Below are 24,236 nucleotides of genomic sequence, written 5' to 3'. Positions count from 1 at the left end.
GAGGACCTAGCAGATACTCCTCGGATTGTGAAACTTTACCTCGATGCTTTGGTTTAGCATAGTCTATTCCAAACAGAACCCAAAATTCAGCTTGGCCGCAGATCTGGTGCAGTGGGGATACACAAGAGGGGAGTCGCTCCGCTCCTTTGTCAACAGATGCCTTGATTTAGATACTAGAGTCACTGATGTCTCTTTGAGCTTCAGGGATACTGAAGCTGACAGTATTCTGCTGTATGACTTTAATGAAATGGAATCCCTGATTATGATACTGATTTGTTCTTGACTTCTCTTAAGTGCAGGAACTGATAGACGAAATGACTGCAGCATTTTGGTCTGATTGATATCGAATAGACATGGTTGCAATAGGGGTTAGTCAATCGGACATCGATGAGGTCTCGATTGGACCTAGATGTGATTGCTAGCTACATTGCCGATAAATCATGCTCTAAGATCCGAATGAATGTTGAATGTCATGTGATGTCCTGTGATGTGACTGTCGATTTGGTACATGTGCTAGATGTGTGTTCCTAGTACGTAGGTACTAACAGTCAGTGTCTGCTAAGACGGTTTATGGCTTTTGTCGGTTTTGCAGGCGTAATCGCGGTCGATTAAAATGCTTTCAAGAGGGGGGGGGTATGTCACAAAGTGATGGCGTGGCTACCGGCAGCAGAAACCCTAATTTCTGCCAAAAACCCTAATTTCCTGCAAATCTGCTGGAAACCCTATTTTCAGCAAATCCTAATTTCTGGAAACCCTAACCCTAACTGCTGGCTGAAAACCTAATTGGCTGAAACCCTAAAATCTGCCACGTGGGCCAGCGTACGGATTTCCAGAATTGGCGGGCCTGCTTTTTTCTCTTCCTAGCGACGCAAGTTGATGCTTTTTCTGGCTACGCTTGGAGAGCAAGAGAGAGGAAAAGAGAACTTGCTTTTACTGGCTCTCATTGAGAGAGAGAGAGAATCTGCTTTTGCTTTCAAGCTTTTGGGACTCTGCTTTTGGGCATCCCTTGTAACATTTAAATATGCGGTGAGGGCCTCACTTCTCAGAGCATCTGGACGCAGAGTCTGAGAGTGAAACCCTAACCGCTCTTTGTACTTTGACATTGATTTAATACATAAAGAAATACCGAAAGGGGCGCCAGTCTTTGGGGCCAATATCTCTAGGCACGGAACTCCGCCGGGCCAGTGCAAATCTATTGTGATCCGTGAATTGTTTTGAAGTGGTTATTTGGTGCTATCGCGATTGATTCTCGACTTGGAGTGTCCAAGTCTGTTACAGCGGGGTTGCACGACAACGTCTCCCATATCGTGCTAGAATAGTCCTGATCCTCTGATGGAGCATTCGTCAATGTCGTGGTCGCCCTTGTAGACGTGGACGTCTAGCTCTCTTGAGCTCAGTGGCTCTGTCCACTAATATACCTCTAATATGAGTGAGCTCTGAAGTCTGCTGTGAAGCATGCTCATCTGGCTTTTGAGTCCCTGTTCTAAAGAAGTCAGGGATCTCCCTCTGTGAATGTGTCCCAGTGCATGGTCTCCTCAAGAGACTCTCGAGTAAATGAGCCGAGGACTGCTTATATATGATCTGCAAATCTAGGTCAGGCAATGCTAGATTAACCCCACGAACTTATTTATGCTGAGAAATTATTAATAATATTGACATTATTAAAAAGAGGTGCTTCATATGTTGTTAACTACCTAGGCCAGGTACTAAAGTCTATAACTACCCACTTGCGGGGTGATCAAGTGCAATCAGAGGGTAGCAACTACTCTAAAATGCCTCAACATGCATGTCTTGTGTAGAGGCTAAAAAAGGTGCCATAACTCTTTCTTAGGCTATCCTAAACCCTAGAGGTAGGAGTTGGCTTGTCCACATGCACATAGGGTTAGATGTGCACGTGACACTCTTCTTTAGATGGCCAGGGCATAGTCACAAGGGATGCCCTTTTTTTGGGCTTCCCGTCCCCACTTGCCGTCCTGCCCTCTTTTTTACACTAGAAAATCCATTCGAGCCCCGTCCCCCATCCCCACTCCTTGGGACGCGTCCCTTGTGACTATGGGCTAGGGCAGTTTTTACTCTCTCTAGGAAAGGTTTCTTTCTCTTGGCCTTATTCAGATCATATAGTTTTTTAGTTTCGGCTCTTGTGGCTAGTTGTATATGGTCTTTCGAATGTTGCCTTCGAGCCTGCTATGCATTTCAGTCAAATACCTGCCCTCAGAATTGGCATCATGTGGCCATTCTGAGGGGTCCCTTGATGCAATCACCATTGCTTGCACCTTGAAGCCTTCCGATGGCCGCCCATATGAGTCAAAGGGTGGCTACCCAAGCAAGGTAATTTTTTTTAAGTGTGAAGGGGTGTTAATGTCACAGGGACGTGGCAACTGCTAACTTTAGTTGTTGGTTTCTTTCCAATGGGTTTTGTTTTATTTTTGAGACCCTCTTTTTGAAGTAGCAAACGGCCGGACATTGTATGGCCAATGTGAATGGTAGTTTCACCCGCAGACGGGAAGTGGTCGGCAGTGGAATTCGTATAGTAAGAGGATGTCTAGGCTCATAGCAAGATCATATAGGTCCCCCCGTCGCACTTAGCAAGTTGGTGGATACTAGGAAGTGAACTCAATAAAGGCATAAAGTCAAGGTGGGACTACCAGTAGAAATTATCCTATAGTTGGCCCACATTGCATTTTTGGATGCGGTCCGAATGAGGATAGATGGTTAGAAGACCATTGGGAGCCCGACGGAATCATTTCCTAAAATTTAGGGAACTGCTATTTTGGGCCGTGAAATGTGTTCGCGTCATTACCTCCGGTATGACTAGGGGAACATTTTACAACTCTGCCGCGAAGTCAACTAAGCAACCAGTCGGGAGATTTTTAGGTGGCAAACCCGAAACGGGAAAATGCTTGTAAATGCGCCAAGTGGCACATTTCTGTGCAGTTGCCTAATGCAAAGAAGAGGTAGCGCTGAATTTATAGCTGGGAGGCTCATTTTGAGTTTTCCTGCCACAGGTTAAGACCTATGGAGTGCTTCCTTTCCCTCTATGTACAGTGTGGTGCCAGGAGTGATGCCCTGCAGGCTACACACTGCTCTCTCTCTCCCTTATGTGCAGTTATCTGATGCCCCCACAAGAGGGCTTTTCATTTGATTGATGTACAGTTGTGTGGGTTCATGCACGATTGCCGAGGCAAGAGCCTCTTGCACAGGTACTGGGTTAGCTAGTGGCTAATCCCCTGCAGGTACAGGTGAATTTGGAGAGGTTTCATGTGAGAAATCTTGTCCGATTCAAAGGGCAAGTAGCCCTACAGGTGCGAGAGCTCGAGATCTTGCTACAGATGCAACCGGCACGCAAAACGGAGCCCAAAACAGGGAATTACAGCCTGCTGTGTATTTTTTCAGGTTTAGGGTTTCGGCCCTAAACGGTCCGTAATACCCCCAGGAGGTTCGGGGACGTGAGGGGACCACTGTAGAGGTGATCTGGTGCATTTTTGGGGCAGAAAACAGAGAATTCAGCATGCTGCAGATTCTCGCCAGGTTTTGCAAAGTGTTCGTATGTGTTAGGAAAATCATCTATTGCGTGGGGAATCGAGATACTGATTGTGAAGCGTCCTAGTATAGTTACGTTGCCGAAATCGGGCCAGAACAGGTGTTTCTCAACCTGGATTATGCGGGGCAGCTCGTAGGAGATCACAGGTTTTATTCCCTCTGTCAAAGAATAAAGAAATACCGAAAGGGGCGCCAATTTTGGGGGCTACAGGTTGTCGGCGTATGCTCGGAGCATTCTAGCTTCCGAGCCGTGTGTGTATTCAAGTGTTAATTCCCGTCGCAGGTTTCCTTTGCAAAGTGCTTTGTGTGTGCATTTAAAGTAAAGAATTTTGGGTGAAAGCCAACGCTTACCGCCCTACGGGCCGGTTTCAATTAATGTGAGGAAAAATAAAGCATGGAAAGGGACGCAGGTAGCGAGCGATACAGAACGAGCGCAGATAGTGACTTGCAGCGGCGGCTACGGGCCTCAGAAGATGGCGACCAAGAAGTAAATATTGCTTAGCTTGCCAGGGCGCCACCATTCGGTACCAGCCACGGCAGAAACGACACTGCTTGAGTCGCTCACTTGCCACGTCATCGTGCTGGGTCATGTGCCACATCAGTCACGGCGCCGTGACTAATGGGCAAGAGGAAATATAGGGGAGTTTGGGGAGATAGCATAAGAAAGGGGTTGAGGAGGGAGTTGTGTTTTGCATGTACGAGGGAGAAAGAGGCTCTCTCTCTCTCTCGCTCTCGGATCTAAGCAAGGGAGAAAGGTGCTCTCTCTCTCTCTCTCTCTCTCTCTCTCTCTCTCTCTCTCTCTCGTTCTTGAAGCTAAGCAAGGGAGAGCTTGGACGAACAAAGCAAGAAGAAGTAAGGGAGGAAGGTGCTCTCTCTCTCGGTCTCGGAACTAAGGAAGAAGGAGATCACTCTCTCTCGGAGCAAGCAAGAGGTTCTCTCCCTCTCTCGGCCATAATCAAGAGGAGGCATAAGGGTTTTTGATTTGCAATAAGCAAGCGGAGCTCTCGAAGCAGGGGTCTCGGCAAGGAAGATTGGCATGAGGGAGCTCGATCTCTTTCTCCATTTTGGGCTTTAAGGCTCTTTATCTCGACCTTGATGAGCAAGAAAGGAAAGCAATTAAGAGGAGCAGAGGGGGTTTGAAGCAAAGAAATGAGGGCTCTCTCTATCTCGTTCAACTAAGCAAAACTTCAAGCATATGATCTTCCTCTCTCAATCTTAGAGAAAGGAGGCATGACCGAGAAGTCCGAGCAAAAGTGGCCTTAAACCCGAGGTCGGCAAAGCACGAAGAGGAAGGGTGCAAACCACATAACTTTTGAAAGCGAACAGAGGAGGGAGCTTTGAGAGCTCCAGATGGCAATTGAAGAAAGGAGAGCAACACCATTGTTATCAAGACCATCAAAGTTTTTTATATTTATAATTAATTACAGTGATAAGTTGGGTTAACCCATTGTAAGGAGCTTAAAATACTTAAACCTGATGTAAGCCAGTTATGGTGCCATTAACGCCCGCTTTGATTAACTTTACTTGAGTTCTATTTGTGCTCATGGAGTTTGTTGAATCTATTTGCATCTGCTGTTCTCTCTCTCTCACACCTCTCACAGCCAGAGGCCCCGCGCCTACCCGGCTCACGTTTTGAACATAGACGGACATTGACGAAGCTCTTCAGCGACCGATACATTACTTTCTTGGACAACACCCGATGCCGGGCATCCTTGGGCATTGATGATGATGATGATGATTTTAATCTTTTAGTTTAGTCTCTCACTTTACTTCATTTTATTTTTTTACCCAAACATTGGATTAGATCCACAAGGATTGTATCAGTTTGGTCTCATAGGTCATTTTGGCCTTTTGTACCCAGACATTGGATTAGATCCACAAGGATTGTATCAGTTTGGTCTCATAGGTCATTTTGGCCTTTTGAAGACGTCTAATATAACATTTCATTTCTCTCTCTACTTGCATAGGGAGATTATTCCAATAGTCAGAGGCCCAGTTGAAGATCGTGAGAAAATTATATATATCCTGAGAAAATTAGAATTGTGAAAATCGAATATTTGAAGATAAGGAACCAGCTGGACGGTCTAGCCTTGTTCAAATCGCCACTTCTGAACTTTATCGTGTAACCATGTTGTGCATTTTGCTCAGCTTTATGGGCTGGGTCTGTACAAGCTGTACTGCTTCGACAATTACAGCACTTAAAGCTCTGCAGCATCAGAATGGTGACCCACCTGTCATATCTTGAAGTGGGCATTAATTAGAAGGAGACAGGCACTACTTGCTGAAGTGTACAAGGAGTATGTTCTTGTTTTGTCTAGGGCTGCCATGCTACTTAAAACTGTGCTAGATTTTTAACAGACAGGATGGTTTGCAAAGCACTCACAATTGTGGTTATGAATTTATCAAAATTCGATTCATTACACGGCCAGTGGCTGTGAAGATTCTAAGTGTTGCATTATTGGAAAATTTACAGGACTTGACTGCTGCACAAGATGTTTTCAAGGGGGATGTGAAAAATAGAGAGATTGATCCTGTTATACAAATGGAAGCTTGTACTAAGCCCATCATTGGTGCTATAAATGGATTTGCAGTGACGGCGGGGTTCGAAATTGCATTAGCATGTGACATCTTGGTTGCAAGCAAGGATGCAAAGTTTATTGACACACATTGCAAGTAATGGCCTTTTTTGTGTTTTGAAAAACAACTATTTTTGCTCTAAAATATCTTTGCTGAAGAAAGAGAAGTGTGAATGTTAAGCTAGAGTTTGAGGCATAAAGAAGAAAGATTGGAATTATTTTTTACTGGATGGAATTCTCTATATAGGGTATATTTTGTGTGCACGGACACGTGCGTGTGTGTGTTGGGGGGAGGGGGGGGGGGGGGGGATTACCAAAGTCAGATGCTTGTGTGCATATGTGCGTGTTTGTGCATGTACACACACCTTTCTGCAGATACTGACACTTGTAATTTGTTGTGTTATTTTAGTCATCCCTGTATTACGAAGAGTCAATTGATTGCTGCCACAGGACTTTTAAATTGAACATAGAATTTTATATCGCGTTTTTGAAAGAGTGGATGCCTTTTTGTTGAAGATCAATAATGATGATTCTTCATGGTTGGTGTTGTGCTGGCTCCATATGCTTTTGGTGGCCATGGTTATTTTGCTACATGACAGTCTTTAGTGGCTGCTTAGGGGCCATTTAAAATAACAATCATCTAAGAAATGAAAGAAATGAATCCCTTTAGCAGAGCTCTTTGAGCAATGAACATTAAATGTTATTATCAAATACTAATTGGCACTGGTGATGTTTGTGGAGATGCTGTTTTAGTTAGTCAATACTTAGCTTGATCGGAGTGTGGATGACTACTATGAGCTTAGTATCTAAGCCACTTGAGTTGTTCTATCAAAGGTTCAAGAATTCCTATCCATTTAGAGAAAGAACATGAGCCAGAAAAATCCAAAGGGTCTGCTTCATATAGAAGGTTCTGTGTACTTAAAGACAGCTGAGAGCTCATTAGCACTTTATTGTATGTCTTATCAAAAGTTTTCTGCATGCTCATTACTCAGAAAGTCAAAATATAAATTTGAATATCATTCTGTTGGAATTTTATTTTTGCGTGTCCTATCTAATGCAGCATTTGGATCATGTCAGGTTTGGCATATTCCCTTCCTGGGGCTTATCGCAGAAACTGCCCCGTATCATTGGCCTAAATCGGGCAAAGGAGATTTCTTGGTCTGCAAAGCCTCTTGATGCTATAACAGCAGAGAGATGGGGGCTAGTGAATAAAGTGGTTGAATCAAGAGAGGTGCTTGAAGCTGCTATAGGAGTTGGTGAAGATATTATTAAGAACCAGCAAGACATGGTTGTACGTTATAAGGGCGTTATCAACGATGGATTTAAGTTATCCCTTGGTGATGGTGCAGTTTTGGAGAAGGTAAGCTCTATGTACAGGTGTTTCCACATGCTATATGTTTGCTAAACTCATAGTTGTGTGACCATGTATGATGGTATCCCATTAGTTGAGACCGATATTAGCACTGTACAAATAGGAGTTAAATACTTGAATTTCTGGCCTCCTTCGACTGCTGCATTAAATTGCTGTTTCTGCCATCACTGCACGCCCTTCAAAGAGAATTTTCCTTAGCCTCTTGCAACTTGCTGGCATTGCGGCTTTGCCTCAGGATTGATTGTTTGCAGCCCTCTTGTTGGAGGTGTATTGGAAGCAAGTCTTCATCAGGATCTTGGCTGTGAAGATGGTTCAAAATATATGCTGATGTGAGGAGGTGTGCATTGGTCTTCTTGTCTGTGAGCAAGGGAGCCCTCTACCTCTAGCACCTTGGAGAGATTTGCATGTATTTGTTATTTTCATAGCACAAAAATTTCTTACTGGAAGTTTCTGAGTGTTTGATATTTCAAGGGTCTTCTGCTGAGAAAACATTGGTGTTCAACTGGTGACATTTTGGGGAAATAGGATGGCCACGGTCAACCAGCAATTCACCAAAGTCGTGTCTTTTTGGTCGCTTAATGGAGTCTGTAGCTCAGCAGTCGGCATTAGACTTTCTTCGAACACTCTTCGCACGATCCATGATTCAATGACTTTATTGGAGGCTTGTTGCTCGGTCTGTAAGGTGGTCGGTTAAAGGTTGTTGATGGGGCAGCTTAGAGATTCTCTAAAGCCTTCTTCGGTCAACACGGCTTACATCAGGATTGTGGAAATTACCTGAATGGAGAGGGGCGATTTGGTTATAGTCAGGCTACCTGGTCTCCTCCTAGAGTTTTGACTGCATCTTGAGTCCTCGTGTGCTTTTAGGGACACCCCCTCTGATGTTGTCAAATTCTTGTATGTTTTATCTTGGGGAACGTGCCCTCAAGATGTTGAGATAAAGAACATGTTTGAGGAAAGTTTCTGCAGTGCATTCTTATGGCTAGGCACAAGTATCAAAGATTAAGTATAATGCAATTATTGAGCAAGAAGGGATTCCTGAACACTACAATGGTATTGTGTGTATGAACTGCCTCCAATTCTTGCTGGATGTTCTTCCATGCTAGGGATGGAACAAAATTACAATGGGCATTGTTGGATGAAGTTGGTCTAGAGAAGGATGACTTTCCCTGCTGTCATCAGATGACATAGATGTGGAGGTCATCTTATGTACAATAATAGCACATATCCCCTGAAAGCATTAAGTGGTAAATTGAATGAGATGGCAAAAATAGGAAGTTTTTGCATGCAATTTTGTCAATTGGCATGGTAAGTTATACAAATGGATCTCTAATTGGCTTCTATTGTGGTGAAGCACTAATACTCTTGCAATATTGTCCTTGCTTTGTTTAGTATGTAGCGACAGACAACAGCAGGTCCCATTTAGTCTTTCAGCAGGGGATACCCAATGATCAATCACCCAATTGCTAAGGAGGTAATAAGATCTGCAATTCAAAGGAGGAGGTACTGAGTTCTGCTATTGTGCAAGACGATAGTGGAATTACACAACAACGACAATTTTGGAGGAGATGAGGCCTTTGGTGCACACCCACAGGTAACCACAACTAGAAATTAGCAAGAAAAAGATATACACCTCAAGCACCACCAAGAATCTTGGAGGAAGATAGCATCAAAGAGACGGTTGCCGAAGAATCAGGAATCTAGAAAGAAGGAAAGTCATGGTTTCGTCCTACAGGGGCCGAAATTGCCCTATAGGACCAATCAAGTGCATCCATTTTACATTCCGTTCTGCGTTTTGTGCCATAAAGGCATAAAAAAGGAAAACTGAAAATAGCATATATTGTCCCCCTTTGGGGTCTTAAGAGTGGCAGGTGGGTGGTAGCCCCCTTAAGGGGGCTTGTGGCTGACCAGGGCTAGTGGGTTCATGATAGAAAGACATGCATGCTAAGGATGGTTTTGCAAGCACGCACATGCTTGTGCGCACGTGTGCACACAATAAAGATAAGCCCATTGAGCATTCCCAGAGTTCTTTTGTACAAAGTATATAGCTCTTGCCGTTCCGCCTCTGCCTCTGCCTCTGGATTTGCCAGAGTGTTTTGGCAAAGTTCCTGGCTCTACATCATGTGGGGGTTTGCTTGCCGCTTCTGCCTCGGTTGTTGCTGATGCCTGTGCCCATGAACGTTGTTATCATCCTCTCTCCACTCAGCTTAACAGGGCACTTTGTACTCTCTTTAGGAGAGGTTTATTACCCTAGTTTTTCAGTTTTCAGTTCTGCCCATTGGCTAGTTTTTTACAGTTGTTTAGATGTCACCTTCGGGCATGTTTTGTAAACAGTTATGTACTTGCCCTCAGAATCGGCACCATTTGGGGGTTGTGAGGGGGCTTTTCAAGTAATGGAAACCAGCTCCTTTTCCTATCGCACGCGCGTACACACACACACACTTTTTTGTAAATCTGATTTGATTGATTTACAAGTGGGAAACCTCAAAGCGAGGAAAACCCACCAAAAAGATCAGATACAAAGAGAAGAACACAACTGTGTTTTGCGATGTAAAATCGCTAAAAGCAAACATAAAAGAGTTGCAAGATTTCCAGGGATATGTCCCGAGTGTCAAAGGCAAAATGTAACAATTGCCTCAACGAAATCTTGAACAAAGGAAAAGGATGCGCCTCATGTCGGTGAAACATACGGAGATTGCGATGGTGCCACAGGGACCACATTGACCAAAATTTGACCCAAGCGAAAAAGATGGCCAAACGTTGGAGGAAAGTCGGAAGAATGCCAAAAAGCCAGAAAGGTTTATGGAAAACCGTCGAGGGAAATTGAAGATGTAGACAAGCAGAAACGCATCGAAGGAATGTCTTGGTGCAGTGACAATCCCAAAGCAGATGTCTGACATTCTCATCAGCAACAGAGCAGCTGACACAACGAGAGGAGCCAATGCGACACGCCGCAAGGAGAGTTCCAACCGGAAGAACTCCCAACAAACAACGCCAAAGAAGCAAACACTCCTTAAGAGGCAAGCAAGACTTCCAAATCGCAGTGAGAGCCTGTCTCCACCATCTTTCATATTTGTGCAAGGCCCAGAGCGCATTACAATGATCAGCCAGCCAAGAGTCTTTCACAAGGGAAGCATAGATATGTCGGGCAGAAATGGCATCCACAGGAGTGTCCCATAGATTCCAATCCTGCATACGACAACCACCTATCAGTGGTGGATTAGGGAGGAAATCAGCCAGCATATGCTGAAGCAGGCTCCAAATCTGACGATAATGCATGCCCAACCCAAAGCGTGCCATTGCTTGAGAAAAAGTAAGTAAATTCCCCATCCGTTTGTTGCCTGCCATGCCAGTAGAGATGATCCGTAATATCTTTCCAAGCGGAGAGCAAGCCAGAGGTGAATAAGAAACCGGGAACATAACCATCCATCTTGCCAAACACAATCTCCCAAAGGGAAGTCTGCCAACGACCAAAAGCGGGAGTGGTAACGTGCCGACATAAATCAGCAACCAAATGGCCATGGCTGAGATTACCACACAAGAGTAGGCAATAACATTGCCTTCCTCGCCAATGCATGTCGTCGAAGGTCCAAAATATTCAGCCCCCCAAGATGCTTCGGAGTGCAAAGTTTCTCCATTGCTAATAAACGGAGGCCTTTCTTATGAGAACTAGTGCGCCACAAGTGAGATACAACATTAGACATAAGCAATGAGAGACAGGAGCGAGGCCAATGCAACAACGGCAAGTAAAATTGAACATATGCCATCATGATACTTTGCACAATACGAAGTCGAACATGTAGCGGTCATGTAGACAGTTTCCAGTAGTGCAATTTGACATTCAAACGTTGCATGACCCAATCAATTTGCTGTGTATTAGTTACTTGCCAGCCGATAGGGTATCGTAAGTGCCGGACATCCACATGCGGATCAAGAATCTCGCCAGGCCACATAAGACGATGCCAATCACAAACATCCAGAGGCAAGAGTTTGGATTTGTGAAAGTTAACCTTAAGGCCTGTAGCCAAGCCAAATGTATCCAATGCCTGCATAATTTCATGCACATCATCGTGGTTATTGCGGGGCATGAACAACGAATCATCAGCATAGGCCTGCCCTGCGAAGTCTTCCCCATTAGGTAATTTCAGCCCATGAAGAGGACCGAGCGAATTCAAATGATCGAAATACAATAACAAGGGGCGAGTGGCAATGGCATACAACAAGGCGCTAAGCGGGCAACCCTGTCTCACAGAGCATCCAAGAGGCCAAGGTTCTGTCAGCTCCCCATCAAGGAGGCTGGAAGATATACTATGAGCATACAAGTATACCACATTGACCATCTTAGGACCAAATCCAAGGGCTCGCAGCCCATCGTACTATATCAAAAGCCCTTTCAATGTCTACCTGCATCACAAGAACATCTTGTTGGGTATAATTTGCATATTACATTCCAATCAATACATTAGCCAAATTATCCAAAATCTGGCGACGAGGAATAAAGCCATACTGCGCAGAATGGATACTAGCCATAAGAGGTTCCTCGATACGGTTCACAATGATTTTAGCCAGGATTTTATATATAACCGGCATAAGAGTTACGGCCGCCAATGCGAGAACTGCTCACAAACACTTGTTTGGGCAATAACTTCAGCAAACCCTCTTTCCAAGACATCGGCAAACATTGTTTCGCCCATGCAATGTTCATCATGTAAAGCAAAGGTTTTTTCAGAGGCTTCCAGAAGGAGATGAAAAATTTCACAGTGAGCTCGTCGCAGCCTTCCAAGAGCAAGCAATGCTGAGAGCAATTCATTTTTTGTAAAATCCGCCTCCATGGCCAAAGCATCATGAGGCAGGACAATTGAATGCTTTGTAGATAACAAAATTTTGTGTGCATTAATAATTTCAGCAGATGCCGCAGGGGGGGGGGGCGGCGAAAACATTCCTAAAATGTGACACCATGGCATCCGCAAGCTCGCGCTTTGATGTTGTCCAGGCTCGAGGTCGGAACATAACCCGCTTAATGGTTTGAGAAGCCCTTGAATGATGCAAGTGCTTAAAAAACTGTTTCGAGGCACATCCTTTGTCCACAAATGCTCGATGGCGAGCACAAATCTTCCATTTAACCAATTTTCGTTTATCATTATGTTGCAAACACACCCGAGCCTGACAAAGGGCTGTCAATTCACTTTTCAACAACAAACGTGTGTCAGCCAAGAGTTGGAATTGTTGATACATATGTTTGGCGTCCTCAACATCGCCACGTAATTGAAACATGTACTACTTGCCATACTCTTGGATTACACTCTGCACGCGTACAACAAAGTGCACCCAAGCAACATCAGGATCAAGATATATTTGTGCAACTAAAGGGGGAATAGCATCATAAATCATCTCGCGGAACGCTTCATGTGAAAGATAAGCATTGTTGATGTGCAACAGACGTTTCTTGGAAAGAGGCTGATCAGAGTGTAGTTGCCCATTGCGCAACAACATCACAATGGGAGTATGATCAGATAAAAGCAAAGAATGGTCTATGCGCATTTCGCATACAAACTCATCAAATTGTTGCATGCCGAGAACGTATCACCGATCTAATCTTGCACGATATGTAGAAAAGGCATTATGTTGAAATGTGTACCTTGAAACATTGGGATGCAATAGGGTCCACAAGTCCAACATCCGTGTGCATGCAACAAGATCTGACCAAGCCTGCAATTCTATGGTCAGTATGTGGGAGTGTCCTGTGGTGTTATTCGATAAAGTAGGTGCATTGTTAAAATCACCACAAAGCAGGGCATTGGAAAGCCATGGATAAGAAGATATCTCACGCCACAAAGCAGCTCGTTGTCCCGAGACCGTATACACATAGACACCACCAAATTTATAAATCTGGCCATTAATCATGCATTGGACCACCATCCAACGACCCTCTGGATCATTATACGCCAGAATTGGCTGGCTGCAACTCATGCCTAACCATAATCAAAACATTTGAAAAACCCGACAAACTAGCATATGCTATCCAATATCCTGCAAAATACGAGCATTGCCCAGCATATTCATGCTGATTATGCTCTTGCAAAACCACAATGTCTGCCTGACATGTATATACATAGTGCCAGGTTAATCTCCATTTGTCAGAGTTACATAACCCACGCACATTATATGAAATGCATTTAATACAACTATGCATTCAAGAGATATGTACAGAGGCAAAGTAAGGAAGGGACCAGGTTGACGTGCCCATAAGCATATCAATATCAATAGCCCGCGACTCAACCACAGTATTCTGCATGCTTGTTTCAGGGGCAACAAGGCCTGCAAGCAATTGAGAAGTCCCATGAACCACGACATCTCTGTAAGAGTGCACCACCTTGCTTCATGCATCCACAAGTGTGCGATTATCATTACAGGGAAGAGGTTTTTGCCCCGCAGATTTTACTTCAGGAGGTACATAATTACGAGAGGAGAGCTGCGAACGCATCTTAACAGTTTTCTTGGGAGTCACCCAAGGAGATCCATCCGCGAGTCCACCTTTTTCCCCTTGTTTTTGGTTTCAGGAGTAGACACAGATTTTCCTTTACCCTGAGGATTGGGGGAAACAACAGATTTGGCCTTTGCCTTTATCCACCGATAAAGCATTAGGCAACGCAGAAGTCGCAACAGCGACAGATCTGGGATTAGGGACATCTCTCCCAGTAGAAACCACAAGCTGTGGGACAGCTGAGGGAGGGGGTTGCAAAATAGTCTCAGAACATTCAGATTGCATATGTCCAAATTTCCCACAGCAAAAACATGAATTCGCAAATTTTCCCCATCTGAGCTTAAAAGGGCGTTTCCCAATGAGTGGGTCTCCCGAATTGATAGTAATACCTTCAGGGGTGGGAACATCCGTATCCCAAAGCACACAAAAACGGTTTGTATTGGCATCAAGCTTGGGAGGACAAACGACTTTCCCCAAACGTGAGGCGAGCATAGGAAGAAAGTGGTGCCAAGTGCGTGGGAAATCGAGGATTTCCACCCATACCGGGCACTTATGATGGATTAAACTTTGATAGTACTTGGTAAGGGCCCACAGCAGTACATGTGTCATCTGAGTACCAAAGAACAAAGGGGACAACTCAAGCAACATATTACGGGCATCAGTGTCTGCTAATAGAACTTCATAAAATCCTCTGGCTCCAAAGTAAACACCTCGAACCGCCTGGCGTTTAAGAAGGAAGTCTACCCACTGCCCCACATCCTGTGTAGTCGGCATCTTGCCCGGGAAGAATAAAATAACAGCATTCGAAGCATATTGCGCCATTGGGTCCATCAAAGCTTGAACAAGAATGAGCACTTCAATAGCGGGTTCTTGCCCCTCCCAAGCGTTCCGAGCACCTTCAAAATCTTCTAACAAACAAGCTCGGATTTCACCCATTTCCGAAGACTCAAATGCCATCTGTTTTCTGCGTTTATATGAGCTGATAAAGGACACACCGGAATCTGACATACACTGAGAGCTTAGCGTTTATTCACTGCTGACTACAGGAAGCCAAAAAACCCAAATTCTGTACACTGCCACAATATTGTACCCAAAAAAAGTCTCTGTACTATTTACTGATAGTGAACTGCTGATGCACAATCAACTGCTATTCACACAGACACGCACACAGAAGGTGGCTGAACACGAACCCACTCTCACACATACACACACACACTCGCTACATAGCGCTGCAGAAAAGATGGCCAACGATATGGTTCCCCACACACACACTCACACCTACGCACACACACGCAGAGCTGACTGACGAGAACAGGGCTACAGACAGCGCAGCAGCAGAAGCCCAAGATCACGAGCAGGTCTACACACATCAGACGCACACACACGCTTGCGCACCTGTGGGCAGGTTGGGACTCGCGAGGTGGAAGGCTGCAGACTGCGTAGGTTTAGGGTTCGCGTCTCTGCAAACCGCGCAGGTACAAACAACTCTTACACTTGTATGTAAGTGTATATAAAGCTCTCACTCTCTCTCTCTCTCACACACACACACACACACACACACACACACACACACACACACACACACAGAGAAATGAAATGAAATGAAATGTTATATTAACGTCTTCAAAAGGCCAAAATGACCTATGAGACCAATCAGTTACAAAATAGTGAATCTAATACCATGTCTGGGTACAAAAGAACTAGAAAAGAACTAGAAGTGGAACAAAATACTACTACTACTACTACAATCTAAAACTACGTGGGTGTAGCAGCTGATACAATAGGTACCCGGTAAACTGGATGTAACAGTGTGTGAAACAAAGATGGAAGAAATGGTGAGGATCCATCCTCATCTGCACTCTGGATGTCGAGAGAGTATGGCTCGAATCTTCTGTTGTAGTCTCCGTCGATGCTGTGTAGCTCCTCTCCTCAGTCGCGGTCGTCTGTATCTCTGTAGCTCCAATGCTCGGTCGATGAGAGTGCCAGTAGTGGTCGAATGAGTGTGGGACGAGCTCTGCAGTGGTGGCTGCTCCTCTGGCTGTCCCATATCTAGTGAAAAGAAATCTGTAATGTGTCTCTGGGACTGCCTCTCTCTAGCTCTCCCCAGTAAAGTGTCTCTATACCTGTGTAACTCAAGTAGATATAGTCCAAGACATCTCTGATCCTCATAACTCATGACCCTAGATAGAGGACCAAAACCCTCTCTGAGAGAGAGAGAGAGAGAGAGAGAGAGAGAGAGAGAGAGAGAGAGAGAGAGAGAGAGAGAGAGAGAGAGAGAGAGAGAGAGAGAGAGAGAGGTCTCGCGTAACCTCCTGCAGCCTGCTGCCGCGCGTAACCCCTGCTGCCTGCTGTTGCGCGAATCCCCTGCAGTCTACTGCCGCGCGAACCCCCTGCAGACTGCTGCCGCACGAATCCCTTGCAGCCTGGTGCCCTAATTCCGCGAAACCCTATTTCTGAGAAACCCTAATTCCGCGAAGCTGGCTGCCCTGCGCGTACTTGGCTGCTGCGTGTACCTGCTGCTACTGCTGCGCGAAACCCTAACAGCCCACGTCTGCGAAACCCTAATTCTATGAAACCCTAATTTTACGGAGCCCTAACAGCCCAAAACCCTAATTGTCCAAAACCCTCACTGTGCCCATCTTTCTACCGCCTGCACGAGAAAGAGAGAAAGAGAGAAAGAGAGAGAGACAGCCGGTCTCGAGCGCTACACACGGCGCTCCATCACCACTTGCCTGTCGCGTGGACTGTACTGGCGACCTGTTGACACGCATTGACTCCAAAATACAACACTTGGCACAGCATGCCTTGGTTGGCCGGATGATTGGACAGTCTCCACCTCGATCTTCTATCCGTGATTGGTGTCAGATTGCATTGGGCACTACTCATGGACGGGTCTCGGAGATTACATTACTTGGCAGGGGCATATTCATGGTACGTCTTTCAGATCCAGCCACTGCCTCCGCTCTCCTGGCTCGCTCTCCGATACTCTCTGATCGCAGGATGATATACTTGACGAGGTGGTATCCCGAGTTTACTACTGAGGAGTTTGACAGTCGCCACCTTATTCCCAGATTCCCTCTGATGCTCTCCTTTCCGGATATGCCTCTCCATTTCATTGATGAGCATCTTCTTTAGATGACTGCTGCTAATTTTGGCACAGTAGTTCCAGGGTCCTGCATCTTCTCATCTGGTCCACCTCGCATTCAGGTCCTGGTGTTTGGGGATACTTCTTTACCAGATACAATTACTGTGGCTGTGCGTGATCGAGACTACTCTTGCCGAATGGTAGTCACTGGCCGCCCAGGACAGTGCTTACGTTGTCAAGAGATTTCCCCACCCTGCCACGCCATCGGCGACAACAACAGCCGGCTCGTGGCACTCATGCTCAGCCATGTGGTCAACGCCCACAGCCGGCTCCTCCTACTACTACTCGAGCATCTCTGCAGCCTGCGGGTGCTCCTCGAGCTTCAGCTCCTACTGAGGCTGCATGGCAGATAGTGGGTCGTAACCATTCCTTCCGTCCTCGTCAGCAACCTCCAACGCATGCAGCCCCCAGTGTTACCTCTCTTGCTCCCTCTCAAGTTTCCACCACCCCCTTACCCCCTGCTTCTCCTCGCCATTCTTCTTCTTCAGCACAGGATCACTTACCTTTGCTACCAGCTCCTCCTTCACTTGCCATTCCCCCGCCCGCTCCTTCCCCTCTTCCCGAGGTCCCTATTCCCATGTAGATGGATCATTCACGGTTATTACCTCTCCCTTTTCCTCCCCTCCCTCTCGCCCTTACTCCCCCCTCTCCACCTTCTGGTCCACCCCCTCCCTCAGCCGCTCATACTTACGTCCCACACAGTTTTCTCAGCTCTTGCCCTCTTTCCTGGGGCACTCATCGGGCTGAAATGTGCGGTGACTCAGAAGGACCATTGCGGGTGCAGCTCTACCTTATGCATCACAAGACAGGTTGTATTCCCTCTTTAATAGGCAGTCGATCTGAGCCTATCCATTCCTTTTTCCTTCCATTCCACGCAGCTCAGGAATGGTCCGAGGATCAGGTTGTGCATTTTGTGCATGCACAAACTATGGCTCAGCTTCATTTATGGTTGTCTACTTCCGCTCCGGATGTATTGTCTCCACACTTCCCTTCATGTATTGGTGCTATGGAATGGAGTGATGTTTATGCTTGCTATTCATTGCCTATGATCATTCATGTATCCTCAGATGTGGTGCTTCCTATGTCTATGCGCATTTGGGGTGTCAAAGCTGCAGCATCGGTAATGCAATGTAAACAAGCTGAGGTCCGCAGTTGGTGCAATGAGACACCATATTTTAGAGAGGGCTTACGGATTGCTTTCCTACCGCCCGAAGCTCACCCCTTGGATGGCCCAGCTGCCTCCAAGAAGATGCGCAGTTAGTCAGATGCTTTACCAATTCATTCATGCAGACTATGGATTTACATGTACTTTCTTGGAATGCTAATGGTTTACAGACTTCTCGGGTAAGAGGTTCACGTAAGCTTTTACTTCGCAGAGATTTACACGCTCATGTAGTAGGCACTGTGGATATATTACTAGTACAAGAGCATAAGATTGCCACTCCCTTTGGCTCTCGGGCGCTCACACTTTTTGGGAGCCTGCTCTGGGCATTCATGGACAGAGTTGCGGTGTATGCATTTCAGTGGGGCCACGTAACTTGGCCTCACTTCAGCAGCATGGCACCCTTGTCGCTGGCAAAGCAGTCTATGTTTCTATTCGGATTCGGGACTCTTATCATTGGTTTTATGTCAGTCTATGCACCCACTACTCCTCGGGAGAGAGCTACTTTTTGGTCCTCCTTGGCTGCTGTTCTACCTGTTGTAGACTCTTGGGTTGTTGGAGGCGACTTCAACAACGTCGAGAGCGACTCTGACTGGCGATCCATCACACCTCCAGTTCTATCATCCATTTCTCCCGATGAGCAGCCAGCTTGGGATCGATTTCTTCTAGCTATTCAAGGTGTTGACGCCTGGCACATACCCTCTTTTGGTCACCACCCTGCTACACTTCATTACTCGTGGGGGTTTCAGAGACAGTAGGGAAGATTATTAGAGCGACTTGATCATTTTTACATTGGCCCTTGGGCAGTAGCTCTAGGTGGATTTACTACTATTTGGAGAGGGACCAGCCTCTCAGATCATTTTCCCATTTCATTGTTTATCTCCTTCACTAGATCCTCTGCACAGAGACGAGGCTGCCGCATCCCTGACAGTGTTCTCACCACTGAAGTTTTGCAGCAGCAGATTCGTGACTTATGGTCCACGGGTGCTTCTTATTGTGGTCCCCTTGGAGAGTTCCTTGCCCACTGCATTACTCAGTCTAGTATTTTCTGCCGTGATTAGACCGCTATTATTCATCGTCAGTTGAGAGTATGCAAGTCTGATCTCCACATTCCACTTGGTTCCACACAGCGCTTGCTTGAGGAGTGGCCTCATGATGCTTATCTCGTTGCTAGACAGACAGAACTCACAGAGGAAATTCGTCGCGTACAGGAGGCTAGGTCTGAGTTCACTCATCATGCTTCAGTATCTCATTGGATAGCTAAAGCTGATCAAATGAATAAGGACTTCTTCGCTGTGCATAAAGAGCGCCCTCCTGGCACCACCCTTCAGACTTTGTGCGATGCTCAGGGAACACTACATATGCATCCTGATGTTATTCTTGATATGTCTGCAGATTATTTTGAGGCATTGTTCACTGCTGATGTATGCACTACTGAGGTTTTACTTGCCCGTGAGCAGATCTGGCATCACACTCGACGTCGTTGTACAGACACTATGGCAGAGATCTTGTTGGCTCCATTGACACTTGCAGAGCTTCATGCTGCTATCGAGAGTCTAGATCCATCTTCCTGTCCAGGAGAGGATGGCCTCACTAGAGCTTTCTTTTTGACTTATTGGATGTATTGCATATACCACTGCTTCGCGGTTGTCAGGACATCTTTGCATCAGGATATATGCATCCGGATCTTTGTTCAGGTCTCATATCTCTTATTCCAAAAGGGGGTGACACCACTCAGCTCCGTCAGTGGAGACCTATTACCCTACTCCCTTCGGTCTATAAGATTTTAGCATTACTGATCAGCCATCGCTTGCGACCGTTCTTACCAGATATTATTCATACTTCTCAGACAGGCTTTGTCATGGATCGATGCATACTGGATAATATCTTTACTTTTTATGAGGCAGTAGAGTGGGCCAGATCATCTTCTGAACCTCTCGCTTTTTTCATCCTTGACTTCGAGAAAGCATATGATCGTGTTGAGTGGGACTTTCTCAAAGGATCATTAGCCAGGATGGGTTTCCCTTCGAGATGGATCTCAGGCATTTCCGCTCTCTTCAGGACTGCCAGGAGTGCTATTACTATTGGTGGTCGTGTCAGTCGCAGTTTTGAGCTTTCTCGATCTGTCCGTCAAGGTTGTCCTTTAGCAGCATATTGTATCTGTTTGTAGGAGAGACTATGTCCGACTTTCTTCGTGCTCAGAGTTATGCATTTTCTGGCTTCACCATGCCAGTACCTTCAGCTCCGGACCTTATCGATCAGGAGTTTGCTGATGACACTATGCTGATGTTGCGCTATTTGCTACCATCTCTTGATGCCATGCAGGAGGCCCTGGAGGTTTTTTGCATTGCCAGTGGTGCACGCATTAACTGGCATAAATCCTATGGGTTACTGGTTGGCAGTGATGACATACCTACTTGGGGGGTAACTGATGGTTTCACATGGCTGCAGCCGGGTCAGACATGCATATATCTGGGCTTTCAGGTTGGTTTTGACGTTTCCTCACAGCAGCAGTTTGCACCCGTACTACAGTCTATTCACAGGAAGTTATGTCATTGGTCTTCACGTCATCTGTCGTTGGCTGGCCGTGCATTGGTCGCCAACCAGGTCATTCTGGCTACAGTATGGTATACGGCCTCTTGTTGGATGCTACATTCTGGTGTGATAGCTCAGCTCCGCAGACTAGTGCGGAACTTTTTATGGAGTGGAACAGATGGGACTACTGATACTCGTGCTCGAGTTCGCTGGTCCACGATTATTCGTCCTAGGTCAGAGGGAGGCCTTGGCATAATTGATCCAGAATTACAGAGCCGCGCCCTTCTTACCAAGCTTATTGTTCGGGGTCTTTTTCCCGGCCAAGAACCTTGGAAGATGCTTCTTCAAGCCGCTCTTTCCACAGCGGCTCCATGCCTCGGCACTAGAGATGGTCATACTTGGCATGCAGGGTATCGTTTTCTCTTTACGGATGCCCCCTTGTTCACCAGCACTCTCTCACCCTTCATTCGATCGCTCCTTCAGATTTGGGTTTCCATGCGACGGGCTATCATACGCTCACCTCCCTCCTGTCGTGAGGAGATTGAGCGTCAGCCTCTCATTTGGAATGATGCAGTTCTTGATTCTTCGGTTAATCCACCCCGTCAACTTGGAGAGAGGACTCACATTGATTGGGCTGCTTGGGACACTGGCCCTGCTGCCTCTATGCGGTTGTTTCATGAGACACGTATGCTGGGTGCAGATTTTGTGGCAGAACATTATGACATTGGTCGCGGGGTAACAGACAGACTGCTTGAGATTGCCTCCGCCGTTCCTTCACAGTGGGACGCAGTCATGCGAGGCACGGTTCAGATGCCTCCACATAGTGGCTGGGAAGGTCTCTTTGCTCAGAGCACTCTCTTATTAGTTCGTTTAGACACCATGCTGTTCACAGTTGATACTGCCTACTCTCAGGGGATTCATGCTAGATTGACATATGCTACCAGCTCTCCACACCTTGTCTACCCCGGCGCTCGATGGGAGGCCATACGAGTAGTTGGCTCCCGCGGGAAGCGTCGTTGTGTTGACCCCCGTTTCGCTTCCGTTGATGCCGCACTTTGGAGGCTTTGGGTGTGGGAGGGTCGTGCCCTATGTCAGCTTTATTGGGACCCAAGAGAGTGGCATTGGCCTCACTCTAACCCCACCGGTGCACCTGTATCATTCTTTGAGTACACTGTCAGAATTGGAAGATTAGCATTGATGAGACAGCACCCAGAGCAGCCCACTCCTATGCGTTTCTGGTTACATTCAGGTCTATCCCATGCCTATCTACAGCAGTTTTGGTCAGCCATTTGGGGTTTACATGCGGCTCGTCGTATTTCTTTTCTCATGTGGATGATTGCACATGCAGGACTTCCAGTTGGGACTTGGCTAGCTACTATGGGTCATGATCTGTTATGTACTCACTGTCCTTTGCGACCTCTTGAGTCACCTGCACACTGTCTTTGGTCATGCTCGTCTTCACTTGTAGTGTGGCTAGCAGTTTTCTTTTTACTTAGCAGAGCCGGTGTTCAACATGGATTTCTCACTTGGGGATTTGTCTCATGGTTGATGCCGAATCCCGGACCGCATCTTTTCTACGAGGGCTCAGACACAGATCTAGCTATTATGCTTACCTCGATTGATTATCGGCGAGGGACTTTGGCTATGTTACCACAGATTGCTTGGCAGGGGGATCCACAGACACGTGATGAAATCTTTTCAGTCATCACTAGCATTACACTATGGAATGTTTGGAAAGCTCGTTGTCTTCACATTCTCAGTGCGGCTCCACAGCTCCTTCCGGATACCCTCACTGCCATTGGCTGGACATCATTCACGCCCTGATTTGGCAGTGGGATTCTTCCTCAGGTACATCTAGAGTAGCCGAGGCTCGTCGATTTGCCTTCCTTCGGCGTTGGGCCCGATCTCCACTCTTCTTCACACTTACAGGTGGTCAGATTACATGGCATTATGCCCCCCCTCGGTGGTTTCTCCTACACTCATCACACCGACCACCATGAGATTGTTCTAGTCGAGTTGTCACTATAGTGGCTCTCACCCTTACATTCAGCTTGTACACCCCACGTGATAGGCTATTTTGGCATCCGTTGGGGATTATATTGTACTCAGTAATATACAGCCCTGATTTTTCCACAAAAAAAAAAGAGAGAGAGAGAGAGAGAGTAGGCGACTCTGTTATCTCTCATGTGGAGGTTGGCTACCCATGTTTGCATAAACATACCAGAGTTACCCGGAACGCGGAATGGGAACGGTGACAGGGACCCCTGCGGAACCGGGGGGGGGGGGGTTCCGGAACGGGAACGGCATGGAACGGGAGGCATAAAAAACACCCAAATAATGCATTTTTTAGCTCTACATGTTTGAAATTTGAATACAAGTAGTATTTGAGTCCTTTGACTCTAATACTCACAAAAAACTCGATTTGAATACCCCTAGGCCATGGATGATGCGAGAGGGAGAGGGAGAGACTCGAGAGGGAGGGAGAGGAAGAGAGCTTGAGAGAGGGAGAGAGCTTAAGAGTGAGGGAGAGACTCAAGAGAGGGAGAGAGCTTGAGAGAGTGAGAGGGGGAGAGGTTGAGACTCGATAGTCGAGAGAGCTTAAGGCTTAAGCCTTAGACCTTGAGGGCATGTGGATTTGCTTGAGAAGGGAATGGGTGTGAGGGGGTGCATTTTGAGTCCTTGCACACTTTAAAAAACACCTAATGTTCACTACAAATTTGCAAAAAATTGCCTATTTCTCCCCATTTTGAGCGGTATCAAGTGGTCAACCGGAACGGCAAAATGTTCCGGGATGTTCTAACCTTGCAGGGGGGGAAGGAACGGCGTTCCAGGGCCTATGGAACGCGTTCCCTGGTAACTACGACACATACTCTTTGAATTCCATGTGCCTGGCCATTGCTGCTCTCTCCGTTGCCTAGCCTCTGCCCATCCATGCTTGCCTTCCCCTTGCTCGCTTACTGTTTCCTCCCACTTGAGCCTTACCATCCCGCAACCTGCACCTTGTTGCCTCCCTCTATTAGATGCTAAGCTTCAGCTATGGCGAGTAGAGCTATCTCCCTCAGCCTACACACACACACACACACACACACACACACACACACACACACACACACGCACGCACGCACGCACGCACGCATTGGAGTTCCACCCGCTCGTTTCATGGCTTCCCGTGGGGCCGACCTTTTTATGCAGCAAGAGTCCTTCCCCCTCAACACTCGGCCTCCTCAAAGTATTACCACCTTTTTTTATCTGCTAAGGGGGCGTTCATCTGCGGCCATGACCCCTTACTCCTATCGGGGTGTGTGTGTCCTAGTTATAGGATACATCACATTCCTTCCCCTTGAAGAAGAATTTTCGTCCTTGAAAATTTATTTGGAAGGACCTTTTCTGAACAATGCTCCCATGTTGAACTCACTTCAATGCAA

General features: G+C 46.5%; 1 protein-coding gene across 1 annotated transcript in view; it reads left to right on the top strand.

Annotated features, from left to right (window-relative positions):
• The window catches only part of ECHIA (enoyl-CoA hydratase/isomerase A), a 68,158-nt gene that overhangs the window by 20,827 nt on the left and 23,095 nt on the right, over nt 1–24,236 (top strand). The window contains exons 3-4 of the mRNA XM_086525168.1: nt 6,014–6,213; nt 7,194–7,476. Of these exons, the coding sequence (XP_086381294.1) occupies nt 6,014–6,213; nt 7,194–7,476 (483 nt within the window). The remainder of the gene's footprint in view (nt 1–6,013; nt 6,214–7,193; nt 7,477–24,236) is intronic.

This window comes from Adiantum capillus-veneris, chromosome 12 (genome assembly GCF_014529385.1).
Source record: "Adiantum capillus-veneris isolate H3 chromosome 12, ASM1452938v2, whole genome shotgun sequence".
In the NCBI taxonomy this organism is placed as follows: Eukaryota; Viridiplantae; Streptophyta; class Polypodiopsida; order Polypodiales; family Pteridaceae; genus Adiantum; species Adiantum capillus-veneris.
The sequence above is the reverse complement of the archived record's forward strand: the minus strand, read 5'-3'. Positions and strand labels throughout refer to the sequence as shown.